Below are 20,448 nucleotides of genomic sequence, written 5' to 3'. Positions count from 1 at the left end.
GACATTACAATAACCAATAGCAAGATTACCTTCTTTTTTTAGGGGGGGGGGGGACTGAGTTTTTGGACCGGGGCTCGGCGGGCATCTTTGGTAACTACCAAACCCAAACATTTCTGAAAACTAGACACCCGGGGGAGTCTCGGGAGGTATGGCATGCGTTGGTCCCTCAATGTTTTCCTACCCAGAAATCCCTGCAAACCATAAATTTAGGTTAAAAAAACAGTTTTCCATACATTTTTGCGTGGGATCGCCGTGTCGGCACAAATGTCCTACCACCCTGCGTTCCCCTTGTTCTCCCGAGTAAAATGATACCTCACTTGTGTGGGTGGGTCAAAGGCCTGTGACTAAGGCAGGGGGCTTAATTTGCAACACTGAAATACTACTTTTTTCAACATTCATTTTTGGCCTGTTCTGCTTTGGAGCACCCACACAAGTGAGGTATCCTTTTACTCGGGAGAACAGGGGGAGCGCTGGGTGGTAGGACATTTTTGCCGGCACGGTGATCCCACGCAAAAAAGTTTGGAAAAGTGATTATTTTACCTAATTTTAAAGGTTTGCAAGGTGTTCTGGGTAGGAAAACGTTCGAGGACCCACGCATGCCATACCTCCCTGGACTCCCCCGGGGGTCTACTTTTCAGATCTGTTTGGGTTTGGTACTTTCAAAGAATACCACCGAGCCCCGGGCCAAAAACTCAGGTCCCCCCCCCAAAAATGAAGGTTGTTTTGCAATTTGGTATTGTAAATTCACCACCATACAATTTGAACCATTTCCTTTCGCAGCCACTATACCTACCCACGCAAGTGAGGTACCATTTTTCTTGGGAGACCTGGGGGAACGCAGGGTTGGTGGAAATTTGTTGATCCACGCAGATTCCGGAACTTTCCACCACAGAAATGTGAGGAAAATGCGTTTTTTTCCCAATTTCTTAGCTTTGCAAGGGATTCTGGGTAAGAGAACCTTGGGGTAGGCAGTCGATTCACCCCATCCTGAATTCTCCTGGGTGTCTACTTTTCAAAAATATATAGGTTTGCTAGGTTTCCTTGGGTGCCGGCAGAGCTACAGTTCAAAAACAAGAGGTAGTCTCTTTGCCCAAAAAGGCCACAATTTCACAGAAAAATTGAGTTGTGACCATGTTGCATTTTGCGCTGTTTCCTGTCGCAGCCACTATGCCTACCCACGCAAGTGAGATACCATTTTTCTCGGGAGACCTGGGGGAACGCTGGGTGGGTGGAAATCTGTTGATCCATGCAGATTCCGGAACTTTCCACCACAGAAATGTGAGGAAAATGCATTTGTTTCCCAATTTCTTAGCTTTACAAGGGATTCTGGGTAAGAGAACCTGGGGGTAGGCAGTCGAGTCACCCCATCCTGAATTCCCCTGGGTATCTACTTTCCAAAAATATATAGGTTTGCTAGGTTTCCCTAGGTGCCGGCAGAGCTAGGGTTCAAAAACAAAAGGTAGTCTCTTTGCCCAAAAAGGCCACAATTTCACAGAAAAATTGAGTTGTGACCACGTTGCCTTTTGCGCTGTTTCCTGTCGCAGCCACTATGCCTACCCACGCAAGTGAGATACCATTTTTCTCGGGAGACCTGGGGGAAGGCTGGGTGGGTGGAAATTTGTTGATCCACGCAGATTCCGGAACTTTCCACCACAGAAATGTGAGGAAAATGCGTTTTGTTTCCCAATTTCTTAGCTTTACAAGGGATTCTGGGTAAGAGAACCTTGGGGTAAGCAGTCGAGTCACCCCATCCTGAATTCCCCTGGGTGTCTACCTTTCAAAAATATATAGGTTTGCTAGGTTTCCCTAGGTGCCGGCAGAGCTAGGGTTCAAAAACAAAAGGTAGTCTCTTTGCCCAAAAAAACACAATTTCACAGAAAAATTGAGTTGTGACCACGTTGCCTTTTGCGCTGTTTCCTGTCGCAACCACTATGCCTACCCACGCAAGTGAGATACCATTTTTCTCGGGAGACCTGGGGGAACGCTGGGTGGGTGGAAATTTGTTGATCCACGCAGATTCCGGAACTTTCCACCACAGAAATGTGAGGAAAATGTGTTTTGTTTCCCAATTTCTTAGCTTTGCAAGGGATTCTGGGTAAGAGAACCTGGGGGTAAGCAGTCGAGTCACCCCATCCTGAATTCCCCTGGGTGTCTACCTTTCAAAAATATATAGGTTTGCTAGGTTTCCCTAGGTGCCGGCAGAGCTAGGGTTCAAAAACAAAAGGTAGTCTCTTTGCCCAAAAAGGCCACAATTTCACAGAAAAATTGAGTTTTGACCACGTTGCCTTTTGCGCTGTTTCCTGTCGCAGCCACTATGCCTACCCACGCAAGTGAGATACCATTTTTCTCGAGAGACCTGGGGGAACGCTGGGTGGGTGGAAATTTGTTGATCCACGCAGATTCTGGAACTTTCCACCACAGAAATGTGAGGAAAATGCGTTTTTTTCCCAATTTTTTAGATTTGCAAGGAATTCTGGGTAAGAGAACCTGGGGGTAGGCAGTCGAGTCACCCCATCCTGAATTTCCCTGGGTGTCTACTTTTCAAAAATATATAGGTTTGCTAGGTTTCCCTAGGTGCCGGCAGAGCTAGGGTTCAAAAACAAAAGGTAGTCTCTTTGCCCAAAAAGGGCAAAATTTCACTGAAAAATTGAGTTGTGACCACGTTGCGTTTTGCACTGTTTCCTGTCGCAGCCACTATGCCTACCCACGCAAGTGAGATACCATTTTTCTCGGGAGACCTGGGGGAACGCTGGGTGTGTGGAAATATGTTGATCCACGCAGATTCCGGAACTTTCCACCACAGAAATGTAAGGAAAATTTGTTTTTTTCCAATTTCTTAGCTTTGCAAGGGATTCTGGGTAAGAGAACCTGGGGGTAGGCAGTCGAGTCACCCCATCCTGAATTCCCCTGGGTGCCTACTTTTCAAAAAACTGTAGGTTTGCTCGGTTTCCGTAGGTGCCAGCAGAGCTAGGGTTCAAAAACAAAAGGTAGTCTCTTTGCCCAAAAAGTGCACAATTTCACTAAAAAATATGGTAGTGACCATGTTGCGTTTTGCACTGTTTCGTGTCGCAGCCACTATGCCTACCCACGCAAGTGAGATACCATTTTTCTCGGGAGACCTGAGGGAACGCTGGGTGGGTGGAAATGTGTTGATCCACGCAGATTCCGGAACTTTCCACCACAGAAATGTGAGGAAAATTTGTTTTTTTTTCCAATTTCTTAGATTTGCAAGGGATTCTGGGTAAGAGAACCTGGGGGTAGGCACTCGAATCACCCCATCCTGAATTCCCCTGGGTGTCTACTTTTCAAAAATATATAGGTTTGCTAGGTTTCCCTAGGTGCCAGCAGAGCTAGGGTTCAAAAACAAAAGGTAGTCTCTTTGCCCAAAAAGTGCACAATTTCACTGGAAAATTGAGTTGTGACCACGTTGCGTTTTACACTGTTTCCTGTCGCAGCCACTATGCCTACCCACGCAAGTGAGATACCATTTTTTTTGGGAGACGTGTGGGAACGCAGGGTGGGTGGAAATTTGTTGATCCACGCTGATTCCAGAACTTTCCACCACAGAAATGTGAGGAAAATGTGTTTTTTTTCCAATTTCTTAGCTTTGCAAGGGATTCTGGGTAAGAGAACCTGGGGGTAGGCAGTCGAGTCACCCCATCCTGAATTCCCCTGGGTGTCTACTTTTCAAAAATATATAGGTTTGCTAGGTTTCCCTAGGTGCCGGCAGAGCTAGGGTTCAAAAACAAAAGGTAGTCTCTTTGCCCAAAGAGTGCACAATTTCTCTGAATAATATAGTTGTGACCACGTTGCGTTTTGCACTGTTTCCTGTCGCAGCCACTATGCCTACCCACGCAAGTGAGATACCATTTTTCTCGGGAGACCTGGGGGAACGCTGGGTGTGTGGAAATGTGTTGATCCACACAGATTCCACAACTTTCCACCACAGAAATGTAAGGAAAATGTGTTTTTTTTCCCAATTTCTTAGCTTTGCAAGGGATTCTGGGAGAGAACCTGGGGGTAGGCAGTCGAGTCACCCCATCCTGAATTTCCCTGGGTGTCTACTTTTCAAAAATATATAGGTTTGCTAGGTTTCCCTAGGTGCCGGCAGAGCTAGGGTTCAAAAACAAAAGGTAGTCTCTTTGCCCAAAAAGTGCACAATTTCACTGGAAAATTGAGTTGTGACCACGTTGCGTTTTACACTGTTTCCTGTCGCAGCCACTATGCCTACCCACGCAAGTGAGATACCATTTTTTCGTGGGAGACCTGGGGGAACGCAGGGTGGGTGGAAATTTGTTGATCCACGCAGATTCCAGAACTTTTCACCACAGAAATGTAAGTAAAATGTGTTTTTTTCCAATTTCTTAGCTTTGCAAGGGATTCTGGGAGAGAACCTGGTGGTAGGCAGTCGAGTCACCCCATCCTGAATTCCCCTGGGTGTCTACTTTTCAAAAATATATAGGTTTGCTAGGTTTCCCTAGGTGCCGGCAGAGCTAGGGTTCAAAAACAAAAGGTAGTCTCTTTGCCCAAAAAGTGCACAATTTCACTGGAAAATTGAGTTGTGACCACGTTGCGTTTTACACTGTTTCCTGTCGCAGCCACTATGCCTACCCATGCAAGTGAGATACCATTTTTCTCGGGAGACCTGGGGGAACGCAGGGTGGGTGGAAATTTGTTGATCCACGCAGATTCCGGAACTTTCCACCACAGAAATGTGAGGAAAATGTGTTTTTTTCCCAATTTTCTAGCTTTGCAAGGGATTCTGGGTAAGAGAACCTGGGGGTAGGCAGTCGAGTCACCCCATCCTGAATTTCCCTGGGTGACTACTTTTAAAAAATATATAGGTTTGCTAGGTTTCCCTAGGTGCCGGCAGAGCTAGGGTTCAAAAACAAAAGGTAGTCTCTTTGCCCAAAAAGTGCACAATTTTACTGAAAAATTGAGTTGTGACCACGTTGCGTTTTGCGCTGTTTCCTGTCACAGCCACTATGCCTACCCACGCAAGTGAGATACCATTTTTCTTGGGAGACCTGGGGGAACGCTGGGTGGGTGGAAATCTGTTGATCCACGCAGATTCCAGAACTTTCCACCACAGAAATGTGAGGAAAATGCATTTTTTTCCAATTTCTTAGCTTTGCAAGAGATTCTGGGTAAGAGAACCTGGGGGTAGGCAGTCGAGTGACCCCATCCTGAATTTCCCTGGGTGTCTACTTTTCAAAAATATATAGGTTTGCTAGGTTTCCCTAGGTGCCGGCAGAGCTAGAGTTCAAAAACAAAAGGTAGTCTCTTTGCCCAAAAAGGGCACGATTTCACTGCAAAATTGAGTTGAGACCACTTTGCGTTTTGCGCTGTTTCCTGTCGCAGGCACTATTCAGACCCAGGCAAGTGAGGTAGCATTTTTTTCAGGAGACCTGGGGGAACGCTGGGTGTGTGGAAATTTGTTGATCCACACAGATTCCAGAACTTTCCACCACGGAAATGTGAGGAAAATGTGTTTTTTTTTTCAAATTTCTCAACTTTACAAGGGATTCTGGGTAACGGAACCTGGAGGAAGGCAGACGAGTCACTCCATCCTGAATTCCCCCGGCTGTCTTCTTTTCAAAAATGTATAGGTTTGCTAGGTTTCCCTAGGTTCTGGCAGAGCTAGAGCTCAAAAACAAAAGGTAGTCTCTTCCTCCAAGAAGCGCAAGATTTCACTGTGAAATTGAGGTGCAACGACGTTGCGTTTTGCGCCGTTTCATGTCACAGCCACTATGCCTAACAATGCAAGTGACGTACCATTTTTTGGGGGGGACCTGGGGGAACGCTGGGTGGGTAGAAATCTGTTGATCCACGCTGATTCCAGAACTTTCCACCACAGAAATGTGAGGAAAATGTGTTTTTTTTGTCATATTTTTAGCTTTGCAAGGGTTACTGGGTAACAAAACCAGGGGGTAGGCAGACGAGTCACCCCATCCTGAATTTCCCTGGGTGTCTAGTTTTCAAAAATGTATAGGTTTGCTAGGTTTCCCTATGTGCTGGCAGAGCTAGGACTCAAAAACTAAAGGTAGTCTCTTTGTCCAAAAAGCACAAGATTTCACTGGGAAATTGAGGTGCAACCACGTTGCGTTTTGCGCTGTTTCGTGTTGCAGCCACTATGCCTACCCACGCAAGGGAGGTATCATTTTTCTCAGAAGACCTGGGGGAATGCTGGGTGGGTGGAAATTTGTTGATCCACGCAGATTCCAGAACTTTCCACCACAGAAATGTGAGGAAAATGTGTTTTTTTGGTCATAATTTTAGCTTTGCAAGGGATTCTGGGTAACAAAACCTGGGGGTAGGCAGACGAGTCACCCCATCCTAAATTACCCTGCATGTCTAGTTTTCAAAAATGTATAGGTTTGCTAGGTTTCCCTAGGTGCTGGCAGAGCTAGGACTCAAAAACAAAAGGTAGTCTCTTTGTCCAAAAAACACAAGATTTCACTGGGAAATTGAAGTGCAACCACGTTGCATTTTGAGCTGTTTCATGTCGCATCCACTATGCCTACCCACGCAAGTGAGGTACCATTTTTCTCGAGAGACCTGGGGGAACGCTGGGTGGGTGGAAATTTGTTGATCCACGCAGATTCCAGAACTTTACACTACAGAAATGTGAGGAAAATGTGTTTTTTTTTCAAATTTCTCAACTTTACAAGGGATTCTGGGTAACGGAACCTGGAGGTAGGCAGACGAGTCACCCCATCCTGAATTTTCCCGGGTGTCTACTTTTAAAAAATGTATAGGTTTGCTAGGTTTCCCTAGGTGCTGGCAGAGCTAGAGCTCAAAAACAAAAGGTAGTCTCTTCCTCCAAAAAGCGCAAGATTTCACTGTGAAATTGAGGTGCAACGACGTTGCGTTTTGCGCCGTTTCATGTCACAGCCACTATGCCTAACAATGCAAGTGATGTACCATTTTTTTCGGGGGACCTGGGGGAACGCTGGGTGGGTAGAAATTTGTTGATCCACGCTGATTCCAGAACTTTCCACCACAGAAATTTGAGGAAAATGTGTTTTTTTGTCATATTTTTAGATTTGCAAGGGATTCTGGGTAACAAAACCAGGGGGTAGGCAGACGAGTCACCCCATCCTGAATTTCCCTGGGTGTCTAGTTTTTAAAAATGTATAGGTTTGCTAGGTTTCCCTAGGTGCTGGCAGAGCTAGGACTCAAAAACTAAAGGTAGTCTCTTTGTCCAAAAAGCACAAGATTTCACTGGGAAATTGAAGTGCAACCACGTTGCATTTTGAGCTGTTTCGTGTCGCATCCACTATGCCTACCCACGCAAGTGAGGTACCATTTTTCTCGGGAGACCTGGGGGAATGCTGGGTGGGTGGAAATTTGTTGATCCACGCAGATTCCAGAACTTTACACTACAGAAATGTGAGGAAAATGTGTTTTTTTTGTCAAATTCTAAACTTTGCAAGGGATTCTGGGTAACAAAGCCTGGTGGTAGGCAGTCGAGTCACCCCATCCTGAATTCCCCAGGGTGTCTACTTTCTAAAAATGTATAGGTTTGCTAGGTTCGAAATGTACAGCTTTCTAGGATATATCATTGCTTTCAAACTCTTTTCTACCATTAACTGGAAGGAGGTGGAAAGCTCTAAAAATAGCAAAAATAGGCTATGTCCCAGAAAAATGCCAAAACTGTGTAAAAAATGTTGGTTCCCTGACAAAAGACTGTCATTCCCTGAAAGCTGAGAAAACGGAAATTTCAGCCCCACAAACCCTTTTTTGATACCATTTTCAGGGAAAAACCCAGAGGCTTTCATTTGCAGCCCGTTTTTCCCATTTTTCTGAAAAAAAAAATCACTATATTTTGGTTAATTTCTGTGACCCCTCCAAGGGAATCCACAAACCCTGGGCGCCTTTGGAATCCACATGATGTTGGAAGAAAAGGACGCAAATTTGGCGTGGATAGCTTATGTGGTCAAAATGTTACAGGGGCCTAAGCGCGCACTACCCCAAATAGCCAAAAAAGGGCTGAGCACAGGAGGGGAAAATGCCTAGCAGCGAAGGGGTTAAAACTAACTCTAGCAAAACAATTGGTTCAAGAAAAACCAAAATGAAGGTTAAAAACAAACAAAAAAATATAACCCTCAAACCACTAACTAGAGGACCAGCTGGCAATAAGAAAAATGGCTTAATTGATGATAGTCCGTTAAGAATATGGATCGAAGCAAAGGGTGGAGTAAAGAATATGGCTCTAAGACTCTCTGGTACAAGCCCCGTAGAAGAGCACAACTCTCAGGGGTGCAATAAAGCATGCATAATGGAATCCATAAAGAAATCAACATTCACGAACCATGAATCAACAACTCCCCCAGGCGAAACTAGCGCTAACACAAATAATGAAAATAGTGATGGTGCTTCCTCGACGATTACCTCCACCTCTACTGATAACATTAAATTAGATGAATCTGTGGACATCAACCCTCAAGATACAACATCCAACTTTAATATGACTAGGGGGGACCCTGATTATATACTATCAAGTTTAAAATCAACTAAAACAATGTCAGTGGATAACTCAGTGGGACAACCTGACATGGTAAACAATGCGACTGAGGAAACAGACATGAGTACCTCTCCTTTGGACGTTAATAAAACGCTGGCAAAGACAACCCATATGGACCTTCTCAATCCAACTCCATCTCAGGGTCAAACACATGCACAAGACACAATACCATTACAAGACCTCTCAACAACTTCATCAAATACTATATCCATGGAATCAATTATGCAAACTCTTCTTGCACTAAGAACGGAGAGTCAACAGCAATATTTACAGCTAAGAGAAGATAACACTCAGATACAAGTCTGTATGAGAGAAATTTGTCAAAGTCTTGGTGGGGTCACAAAAGAAATAGAGGACTTAAAACAACGTATAGTAGAAGTGGAAGAAGGTGCCAGTAGAACAGAATCAACTGCAAAACAGAACACCTCAAGGGTCTCTAAACTGGAAACTAAAGTAGAGGATTTGGAGAATCGTGCTCGGAGACAAAACCTTAGACTTTTTGCAATTCCTGAAGGAATGGAGGGGGCCGACCCAAGATCTTTTCTAGTGAAATTATTTCAAAGAGCCTTTAGTGATCTATCCGATTGGGACTGGGATTCCCAACTACAGAGAGTACATAGACTGCCTTTGTTTCAAAAAAACAAAAATAGTAAATTCCCTAGACCATTTTTGATTTACTTTGGGAATTTTCTACTGAGGCAAGCTGTCTCACTCAAAGTCAGACCCAATAACCCAGTATCTATTGACAACTTAACCTTTTTCGTGAAGTCAGACCTAAGCAAAGGTACAATGGATAGACGATGGGAACTTCGGAAAATGATTGACTCTTTCAAAGACTTAGGGTGCATGGCCTACCTTCAAGAACCTGCATGTCTCAAAGTTATACGTAACGGACAAGTTATATTCTTTACGGAACCCGAAGAGGCAGGCCAGGCTCTAGAAAAAATCACTTTGGAAAAGCAAAAAGAGGACAATTGAACTAGAACCTAAAATCTATTAATAGCGACATTATCTCTTTTGCCTGGCCACATTGTTGATATAATACTCAAATAACCCTTTGCCTATCTTACTTTCCTATTTCACTCATTTACCTTTCTCCTTTCTTTTTTCCTATTTTTTGGTGTCTGCTTATACTTTTTTTATTATGTGGCCAAATACAGATACACTTATGAAGCGGTAGGGGCAGTTTTCATGTAAGCTCCTTCACTATGCTGCCTACACAGCGGCAGCAGGAGATAGAGGGGTGCTCCCCCCTAAGGGACGTGAGGGTGCGAGGGTGGTGGGGGGGTGCTGACAAGGGAGGGGGTGGGAAAAGGTGGGGGTTAAAAGGGAGGAAAAAGTTTATTGCAAGAAATGAATTTGTTTTAAAGAACATTAGAAAATATTTGGTTAAAAAAAGGTATCAGCAGAGGGAAACTAATCACACAGGAGAGATTATAAATTATAAAAATGCTTAAACTAAGACTATTAAGTTGGAATGTAGATGGTCTAAATAGTAAAATAAAAAGGAGCTTAGTACAAGAAGAGATTAAAATTTATAATCCAGATTTTGTGCTACTTTCAAAAACTCACATTAAGTACCAGGCCAGAAAATTGCTGTCCCAGATGGGTTACTAATTGGTTGTTTGCTCTACTTTAAATGCGACTATTAGAGGGGTAGCCTTTTTAAAACAAAGAGGAAGTCGGTTTGAAACAAGTAAAACAGCTTCAGACGCTCGGGGTAGGTGGGCAATTGCCCAGATACAATGCGATAACAAAAAATTTGTATTATGTGTGATATATGGACCCAATATCGATGACCCCAAAGTATTTGAAGAGTTAAGTATAGAGCTATTAGAATGGGAGGGAGAATGTATAACTGCGGGGGATTTTAATTGTGTCATTAATTACAAAATAGATTCCACAGGGCAAAGTAACCCTAACAGGATGCACAATGTTAGATCAGCAATATTAGAACTAGCAACATTAAACAACCTGAAAGATATATGGCGTTCTAAATACCCTCTGATAGCAGGTTACACTTACTACTCTGCGCCGCATAGATCCTGCTCTAGAATAGATATGATATGGGCATCATACCAGATAGCAGATAACTGTGAAATGGAAATATGCCCAAAAATTACATCAGATCACAACCCTCTGCTACTTGAATTTGTAATAAGAGATCAAAAGAAAGAAACACAAAACTTTACATTCCCAAGATACTTATTGGCCGATGCTAGGTTTATAACACTATTGAAAAAACATATACAAGAGTTCATATTACTTAATATTAATACTGCCAATATAAACACAGTATGGGATACTTGTAAATGTAGCATCAGGGGGTTTGGCCAACAATATATATTGACATCTAATGCTCAGAACCGCCGTGCTAGCAAGAGAATCACCTCTAACATATTACAAATCGAACAACAACTTGCCGACGCTACGCAACACTCAAAAACTGATATTGATGAGATTAGAATAAAGCTAGTTCAATTACAGTCTTGTATAAAAAAAAACTTTAAGAGAAAGATATAGCGCAAAAATCCATAAATATAAACTAGCTCAGTATGAAGGTGGTGATCGTATAGGCAAAGTACTTGCATATAAGACTGCGGATAAAAAAGCTAAAACTAAAATCAAGGCAATAATAGGGTTAGATCAAGGGATGTATGATGTTACAACGCGTACTTTTAGCACGCATACCATTACCACGGATTTTTTACAATGCAGGTAATTTTACAACGGATACCTTTACAACGCAATACACTACAACGTAGATACTATTACAACGCATACCATTACAACGTAAGTATAATTATAGGTAAGTATATAATATTAATATAAAATGTAAATAATTATTTTTGAATTATTATATTTAATTATTTATTTAATTAATAAAAAAAATTAAAACAAATAATTGTAATTTTTAAATTTGTAAATATATATTAAAAATACCCCTGTACCCCAAAACCCAAACCAGCCCTAAAACCTAAAAATACCCCTTTACCCCAAAACCCAAACCCAGCCCTAAAACCTAAAAATACCCCTGTACCCCAAAACCCAAACCCAGCCCTAAAACCTAAAAATACCCCTGTACCTCAAAGACCCAAACCCAGCCCTAAAACCTAAAAATACCCCTGTAGCCCAAAACCGAAACCCAGCCCTAAAACCTACAAATACCCCTGTACCCCAAAACCCAAACCCAGCCCTAAAACCTAAAAATACCCCTGTACCCAAAAACCCAAACCCAGCCCTAAAACCTAAAAATACCCCTGTACCCCAAAACCCTAACCCAGCCCTAAAACCTAAAAATACCCCTGTACCCCAAAACCCAAACCCAGCCCTAAAACCTAAAAATACCCATGTATCCCAAAACCCAAACCCAGGCCTAAAACCTAAAAATACCCCTGTACCCTAAACCCAAACCCAGCCCTAAAACCTAAAAAATACCCCTGTACCTCAAAACCCAAACCCAGCCCTAAAACCTAAAAATACCCCTGTACCCCAAAACCCAAACCCAGCCCTAAAACCTAAAAATACCCCTGTACCCCGAAACCCAAACCCAGCCCTAAAACCTAAAAATACCCCTGTACCCCAAAATCCAAACCCAGCCCTAAAACCTAAAAATACCCCTGTACCCCAAAACCCAAACCCAGCCCTAAAACCTACAAATACACCTGTACCCCAAAACCCAAACCCAGCCCTAAAACCTAAAAATACCCCTGTACCCCAAAACTCAAACCCAGCCCTAAAACCTAAAAATACCCCTGTACCCCAAAACCCAAACCCAGCCCTAAAACCTAAAAATACCCCTGTATCCCAAACCCAAACCCAGCCCTAAAACCTAAAAATACCCCTGTACCCCAAACCCAAACCCAGCCCTAAAACCTAAAAATACCCCTGTACCTCAAAACCCAAACCCAGCCCGAAAACCTAAAAATACCCCTGTACCTCAAAACCCAAACCCAGCCCTAAAACCTAAAAATACCCCTGTACTCCAAAACCCAAACCCAGCCCTAAAACCTAAAAATACCCCTGTACCCCGAAACCCAAACCCAGCCCTAAAACCTAAAAATACCCCTGTACCCCAAAACCCAAACCCAGCCCTAAAACCTAAAAATACCCCTGTACCCCAAAACCCAAACCCAGCCCTAAAACCTAAAAATACCCCTGTACCCCAAAACCCAAACCCAGCCCTAAAACCTAAAAATACCCCTGTACCCCAAAACCCAAACCCAGCCCTCAAACCTAAAAATACCCCTGTACCCCAAAACCCAAACCCAGCCCTAAAACCTAAAAATACCCCTGTACCTCAAAACCCAAACCCAGCCCTAAAACCTAAAAATACCCCTGTACCCCAAAACCCAAACCCAGCCCTAAAACCTAAAAATACCCCTGTACCCCGAAACCCAAACCCAGCCCTAAAACCTAAAAATACCCCTGTACCCCAAAATCCAAACCCAGCCCTAAAACCTAAAAATACCCCTGTACCCCAAAACCCAAACCCAGCCCTAAAACCTACAAATACACCTGTACCCCAAAACCCAAACCCAGCCCTAAAACCTAAAAATACCCCTGTACCCCAAAACTCAAACCCAGCCCTAAAACCTAAAAATACCCCTGTACCCCAAAACCCAAACCCAGCCCTAAAACCTAAAAATACCCCTGTATCCCAAACCCAAACCCAGCCCTAAAACCTAAAAATACCCCTGTACCCCAAACCCAAACCCAGCCCTAAAACCTAAAAATACCCCTGTACCTCAAAACCCAAACCCAGCCCGAAAACCTAAAAATACCCCTGTACCTCAAAACCCAAACCCAGCCCTAAAACCTAAAAATACCCCTGTACTCCAAAACCCAAACCCAGCCCTAAAACCTAAAAATACCCCTGTACCCCGAAACCCAAACCCAGCCCTAAAACCTAAAAATACCCCTGTACCCCAAAACCCAAACCCAGCCCTAAAACCTAAAAATACCCCTGTACCCCAAAACCCAAACCCAGCCCTAAAACCTAAAAATACCCCTGTACCCCAAAACCCAAACCCAGCCCTAAAACCTAAAAATACCCCTGTACCCCAAAACCCAAACCCAGCCCTCAAACCTAAAAATACCCCTGTACCCCAAAACCCAAACCCAGCCCTAAAACCTAAAAATACCCCTGTATCCCAAAACCCAAACCCAGCCCTAAAACCTAAAAATACCCCTGTACCCCAAACCCAAACCCAGCCCTAAAACCTAAAAATACCCCTGTACCTCAAAACCCAAACCCAGCCCTAAAACCTAAAAATACCCCTGTACCCCAAAACCCAAACCCAGCCCTAAAACCTAAAAATACCCCTGTACCCCAAAACCCAAACCCAGCCCTAAAACCTAAAAATACCCCTGTACCTCAAAACCCAAACCCAGCCCTAAAACCTAAAAATACCCCTGTACCCCAAACTTACCTATAATTATACTTACGATGTAATGGTATGCGTTGTAATAGTATCTAAGTTGTAGTGTATTGCGTTGTAAAGGTATCCGTTGTAAAATGACCTGCGTTGTAAAAAATCCGTGGTAATGGAATCCGTTGTAAAAAATCTGTGGTAACAGTTACATACCTAGATCAAGGCATCTATGAACAAGCAGACCAAATATTAAATCAATTTGCTAATTATTACCAAAACCTATACACTTCAGACAATATACCTTCCAAAAGCACAATAACACAATACCTCAATAAATATTTAGCAACACAAAGGGTTCTAAATATAGAAGTTCTTCAACAATTAAACTCAAAAATAACACTATTTGAAATAAAACGAGCAATTGACGCTCTACCGCTAGGTAAGGCAGTTGGTGAGGACTGTTTGCCTTTGGAAATATACAAAACTTGTGCCCAAGAACTATTACCACTTTTGGAAAATGTGATAAACTCAATGCTCACATCTAAGAAAGCACCACCATCTTGGAAAATTGCCAAAATAATTTTTTTCCTCAAAAAAGGCGAACCTGAAAAAGAGTGCGGTTCATACCGCCCAATCTCTTTGCTCAACTCAGACGTTAAGATTTTCTCTAAGATTTTAGCCAATCGCCTTGCTCCTATTATGCCTGAATTGGTTAATTCATAACAACATGGTTTCGTAACGGGTAGAGACACTATCGCCCACGCAAACATGGCAATCACAGCTTTTGATGTTGCTGAGACTATTCACACCCCACTCGGTATGATCATGTTAGATGCGGGAAAGGCATTCGACCGAGTGGGGTGGGAATACATGTGGGAAGTACTAAAGAAAATGGGAATATCCGGACCATATCTGGATTGGGCTTGCTCATTATATGATGAACCACTGGCCAATATTAGTTATGGGGGTAAAGACTCAGCTAACTTCAAGATAGGAAGAGGAACAAGGCAAGGTTGCCCTCTCTCCCCATTACTTTTTGCTTTATCTCTTGAACCCTTTTTGAATGCACTAAACGAGCAGGTTAACATCATTCCGGTAAACCACGGCGAAAAAACTCTCAAATTAACAGCTTTTGCTGATGATATTGTAATTTATACAACAGACATAAATAAAGCAATGCCTGAGAATATTGGTGAAGCGACAAAATTTGGTAATGTATCTGGATACGAACTAAATGTGAGTAAAACACAAATCATTGCTAATTATACCCCAGAAGAACCTATATATGATATATGCCAAAATGCTATATATTTAGGAATTAAATTAGCTGCGAATGTGGAAAACATATTAAACATGAATTATGAAGCTTTCCTAAAAGAAACTGCTCTAAGTCTTAAAAAATGGCACAAGATACAACTTAGTTTAATAGGATGACTTTATTTGATAAAAATGAAAATATTACCCAAATTACTTTACTTATTTAGGGCTATACCACTACAACCTAATAAACTTTTTTTAAAAAACTAGATGGCATATGTAGCAGTTTTTTATGGGGGTATAAAAAAGCACGAAGGGCTATCAAGTTTCTGGAATTGCCAATATCAAAAGGTGGTCTCACATTTCCTGATTTTAATTAGTACTTTCTAGCAACCTTTTTTGTCGAATTAGGAGCTTAATGAAGAATGAAAATCCACTATTTTTCCATCATTACATGCTAGGGCCTGCTAGTAAACAATTCTTATTTCACGCACACGACCCGAATTATTTCAAACGTGTCAAATTTAAGACGGCTAAGCACATTAAAAAAATCTGGGACCAAATCTTGTCCATTGACAAAAGTTCATTTTTTAATGCTGAACTTAGACTCTGGAACAATCCAGGTCTTCCTGGTATTTTCTCTGATGGGACAGGAAACCGATGGATCTGACATGGAATTAACACACTGGGAGACCTCTATGGATCAAAATGTATCTTAGATTTTGAAAGACTGAAATTAACAAATGGTCTAACAAACGATATGTATTTTAAGTACAGACAAATAGGAGATTTCCTTTTTTGCAAAATGAAAATAATGGAAATAACCCAATCGGACGTACTTGAGTGTTTATACTCTGATAAAACAAAATCATTAATAAGATTGGGCTATCAACACTTAGCTAAAGGCAAGGGCGACGACACGATCAAAATTGCAACAAAATGGTCTGGTAGACTTAACATGGATATCAATCCTACACAGATTGCAACGGCACTATCCCATTTAAATAGTATAGTACATTCTTCCAATCTTAGATTACAATCCTACAGAACAATTACACAACTTTATTATACCCCACAAAGAATATCTACTTGGACACAGGGGAATTCAATAACAGATAAAACGAAATGTCCAAAATGTAACACACATGCAGCTGGAATAGAACATATGCTGTTTTCTTGTCCTAAATTATCTATATATTGGAATGGAAAAATGGAAGTCCTAAAACACAAACAGATAACAACTCCGGTGCTCTCTGCACATTTAGTTCTATTAGATCTACAAGAAACTAACTGTCTCAATAAGCATCTCATAACTATACTCTTTGCATGTGCAAGATTAGCTATAGCTAGAACATGGATATCTAAGGATCCCCCTAATGTTTCAGAATGGTGTGCTTTGGTTAGCGAAATAAGAATTATGGAACTTACATTAGCTAAACATAGAGGCCCAAAAGCCTTTAAAAAAAAGAAAAGATTTTTAAACATTTTTTTGAACTTTAAAAGTTGGAATTTCTTACTTGTGACTATCTACTATTATTTGGGCACTATATTTAACTTGCTAAAATGTACTCTGTAACTTTTCCTTTTGCTTTCCCATCTCTCTGTTGTTCTTTTTACAGTGTAAAATGTAATTCAAGCTAATATTATGTCACTTTACTGCTACATGAATCGATGTATTTTTTCTTTTTTCTTATCTTACAATAATAAACATATTTAAAAAAAAAAAAAAGTAGATTTGGTTCACAATCCTCTATTGTAAAACCTCTGAACCGCATTTATGGTGATCACTTTCAAAAGTATGCCTTTGAGGGATGCGCACTCAAAATATTGACCTACAGTAAAATTGAGTTTTTAAAATCAGGGGAACAGAATATCGAAGTCAAGAATATCGTTGACCAGAATATCTGCACTGAGGTAAGTAATATTGATTTTTTTAATATCGAAGTAAGTAAAATCGAAGTAAACATTATTATTAACAAAAATATAGTTGTATATAATATCAATTTTTTTAGTGTTATGTATTTTAGAATTTTAGCATGTATTTTGTATGTATGTTTAAAATGTTTTCATTATTTTTAAATATTTGTATTAAATGTCTAAAAAATTGTGTTTTAGTATCAGAGCGGGTTGTGGGTTTATATGGGAATAGTTTTGTTTGTAGTAATTTGTTTATCATTAATTAATTAATATGTTTTTATTTATTGTTATTGATTGTTAATTTATTGATAATTATTGGTAATTAATTTTTATTAATTGGTTAATTTATAAGTATAATAATTATAATAAATGTATTATTAATATACATTTCTATTTATTGTTGTGGATAATAATTTATTGTAAAATAATTATTTAATTGATTGATTGGTAATTAAATGAAATATGTTATTTTTAATATATAGCAGGTTGTGGGTGTATAGCAGGAAGGGTGGAAAGTATTTTAAATATATTTAATTAGTTAATATGTGTTTATTTATTTTTATTTTTTAATAATTTATTGTTAATTAATTATTAATTTGTAAGCAATGTTTATTAATTGGTTACTTAACAATTATATTGATGATAATTACTATTATTATTTGTTATTTATTGTTATTGTTAACTAATTCATATAGTTAATTGTGTTATTTTTTATGTGTAGCGCGTTGTGTGTTTATAGGTGATTAGGATGGGCACGTTTACATAAATTGCGTTCAACAGTAGCAATTTGGGAAGCAATTAGGTGGCGCATCTGATTTATAGGGTAATAACCATCACAAAAGCTGTTTGACTATAGTGAGAGAACATCGGCAAAACAAACAAGTTATAGAGCACTACAACGAAGTGTTAAACTTCTGATAGTAGGAGGGTTGCATACGAACTAATCTAGAAAGCTAGAATGCATAGCTACAGATGAAAGTAGCAAGCGCGTAAATTGGTTATTTTGATTTAAACAAAGATATACAGAGTATTTGGTATTAAGTATGCTTACTTGTATGTTCTAGATTTTCCCTGACGAAGGTGCAAGGGGCACCGAAATGCATTGGAACAACAAGGAATGTTTGTAACGGATTATAATATGTGATTGAAAACATATGTGGAAGAAAACAATGAAATCGAATCGCACAATAAAAACATGAATTGCACAAAGGAATCTTTTCACGTTAATTCTTGCTGAATATTTTTCAGCACCAATCGCAGTGCCAAGGGTGAGAGGCCTATGGATCAGTAGGTCAGCTACATTTAGGAGTATTCAATTACACCCCAGGAGGAGAGTGATACCCTCGAGCACGCCCAAAAGACAGCAATCAACTTAAGGCGGTGCACATCCCGATACTTAAAGCCAAATTAGGCATCAATTTTACCCACACAATTCGGGCAGACTTGAGTAATTTATAGCATCCTCAAAGTCAGTCTTTCAAAAATTCCAAAGTATAGGATCTGAGAATGTAAAATCAAATTGTTTCTCAAGAAAAGTCATTTTCAATCGTTTGGAATATCGGTGTTTGGGCAGATATGACCCACGGACACAGTTTATGACTTTTCCTGAGAAACATTTGGATTTGGATTATCATGTCCTATACTTCTGAATTTTTGAAAGACTGACTTTGAGGATGCTATAAATTACTCAAGTCCATGGATGCTGCTGGGAACGCACCCAGCAACACCCTTTGCACGCCCCTTTAACGCAGGACACTGGCTTAGTCCTGCCTGATAAATATCACTCAGTCTTCTGCGCCATCGGAACGTCACCAAAAGTGACGTTCCGGAGGCGCAAGGGGCTCGTAAGTAAGGCCCCATAGGTTTCACACTTGTTATAGTAAGGAATTAGCATTTAAAAAACCTTTGAAATTCACTGAAAAAAACATAGGTTTCACACCAGTTACAGTTAGCTGGACATTTTACTCATACAAACCATTGAAATTCCCCCTTTATAGTTAGTTGTACTCACTATATCTCGCGCACCCGCAATCAACTTCTTCAATGCAAAGTAGTGTATTTATAATACATATTTAAATATCAAAGTAAACCACATTCACTGGATGATGTCATCAGTGATGTCATTTGAGATGTCATCAGTGATGTCATCAGTGATGTCACTGACCATGTCATAAATGATGTAATATGTGACATCATCAGCAGTGGATTGCGGGCGCGCAAGTTATAGTGAGTACAACCAACATTTACATGGGAATTTCAATATTTTTGTATGAGTAAAATGTCCAGCTAACTATAACTGGTGTGAAACCTATGGTTTTTTCAGTAAATGTATATATATATTACATTTTATATATATATCTATATGTTTAACTTTTTTTAAGGTACATTTATTTAGTATAATTGTTAACATTTACAAATAAACTTAAATAACGTTTTTTAAGTTACATTTATTATTTATTTTACATACTTTTTTTATATAAAAAATGATATGTTCTTCATTGATATTTTTGACAACAATATTTTTTTCTTGACATTTTCGTACTTACCACTATGGAGATAGGAAGTCGATATTATTGAGAACGATATTTTTGATCCAATACTTTGGTAACTCAATATTGTGGTTGTCTATATTCTATCAGTGATCCACTTACCTTATCAATATTCATGAGGTAGGTGTCAAATTGGGACTGACTGTAATTGGATGCCTTTACAGGGATGGAGGCCTGCTGGGACAGCAGACCACAACGTCTTTGATCACTTCTTCTTGAGTGCATCCCATTTTTCTTAAATGAAAGAGGGCTACATTTATTTCTTTATTTACATTTCTTCTAAATGTAGCAGTGGCTCAATGGACCTCTGCTTTCTCCCAAACTCACTTTTTTTCAAAAATCTCACTCACCTGTTGCTGGTTGGGCCCCTCAGAGTGCCATATGATGGAGCTTTGGGTGATTGAAAGTTGGTGACCTGGTGGGGCTAAAAGGTCAAAACTTCCAACCTTGATGCCAGCTATTGATCCGTTGGGAAATTTAACCCAGTTTAAAATGTCATACTGTGCAGGCATGTCAAAGGATATGTTCTCCCCAGTCGGTGTCTTAAAGCGTGTCTTCATAAGAAACTTGTTCAGCTGTTAAAAGAACAAAATACTCATCAATTAGAGAAGGTGTAGAATCATTGGTTGAAGTGGCTTGTATGTGCAGGAAGGAAGGCGCAGGATTGACACTCATATAGTTTATCTCAGTAATCACATGCGATGACAGACATTTCTATTCAAGCTCTATCTCTTCTCAATACAGTGAATCTTCCTGAAATGGTCTTAAAGTATATGACATTTAACTAAATCAACTCTAATAGAAACACACACTTGCCAGCACC

General features: G+C 40.4%; 1 protein-coding gene across 1 annotated transcript in view; it reads right to left on the bottom strand.

The window, feature by feature from the left end:
• Window positions 1–20,185, bottom strand: part of LOC147725228 (vomeronasal type-2 receptor 26-like) — a 130,158-nt gene extending 109,973 nt beyond the window's left edge. The window contains exon 1 of the mRNA XM_086918214.1: window positions 19,976–20,185. Coding sequence (XP_086774340.1) covers window positions 19,976–20,185 — 210 coding nt within the window. The remainder of the gene's footprint in view (window positions 1–19,975) is intronic.
• Window positions 20,186–20,448: the final 263 nt, after the last annotated feature.

The sequence above is a fragment of the Lissotriton vulgaris genome, chromosome 4_1 (assembly GCF_964263255.1).
Source record: "Lissotriton vulgaris chromosome 4_1, aLisVul1.2, whole genome shotgun sequence".
Classification (NCBI taxonomy): domain Eukaryota; kingdom Metazoa; phylum Chordata; class Amphibia; order Caudata; family Salamandridae; genus Lissotriton; species Lissotriton vulgaris.
This window is presented reverse-complemented; position numbering and strand designations above follow the sequence as displayed.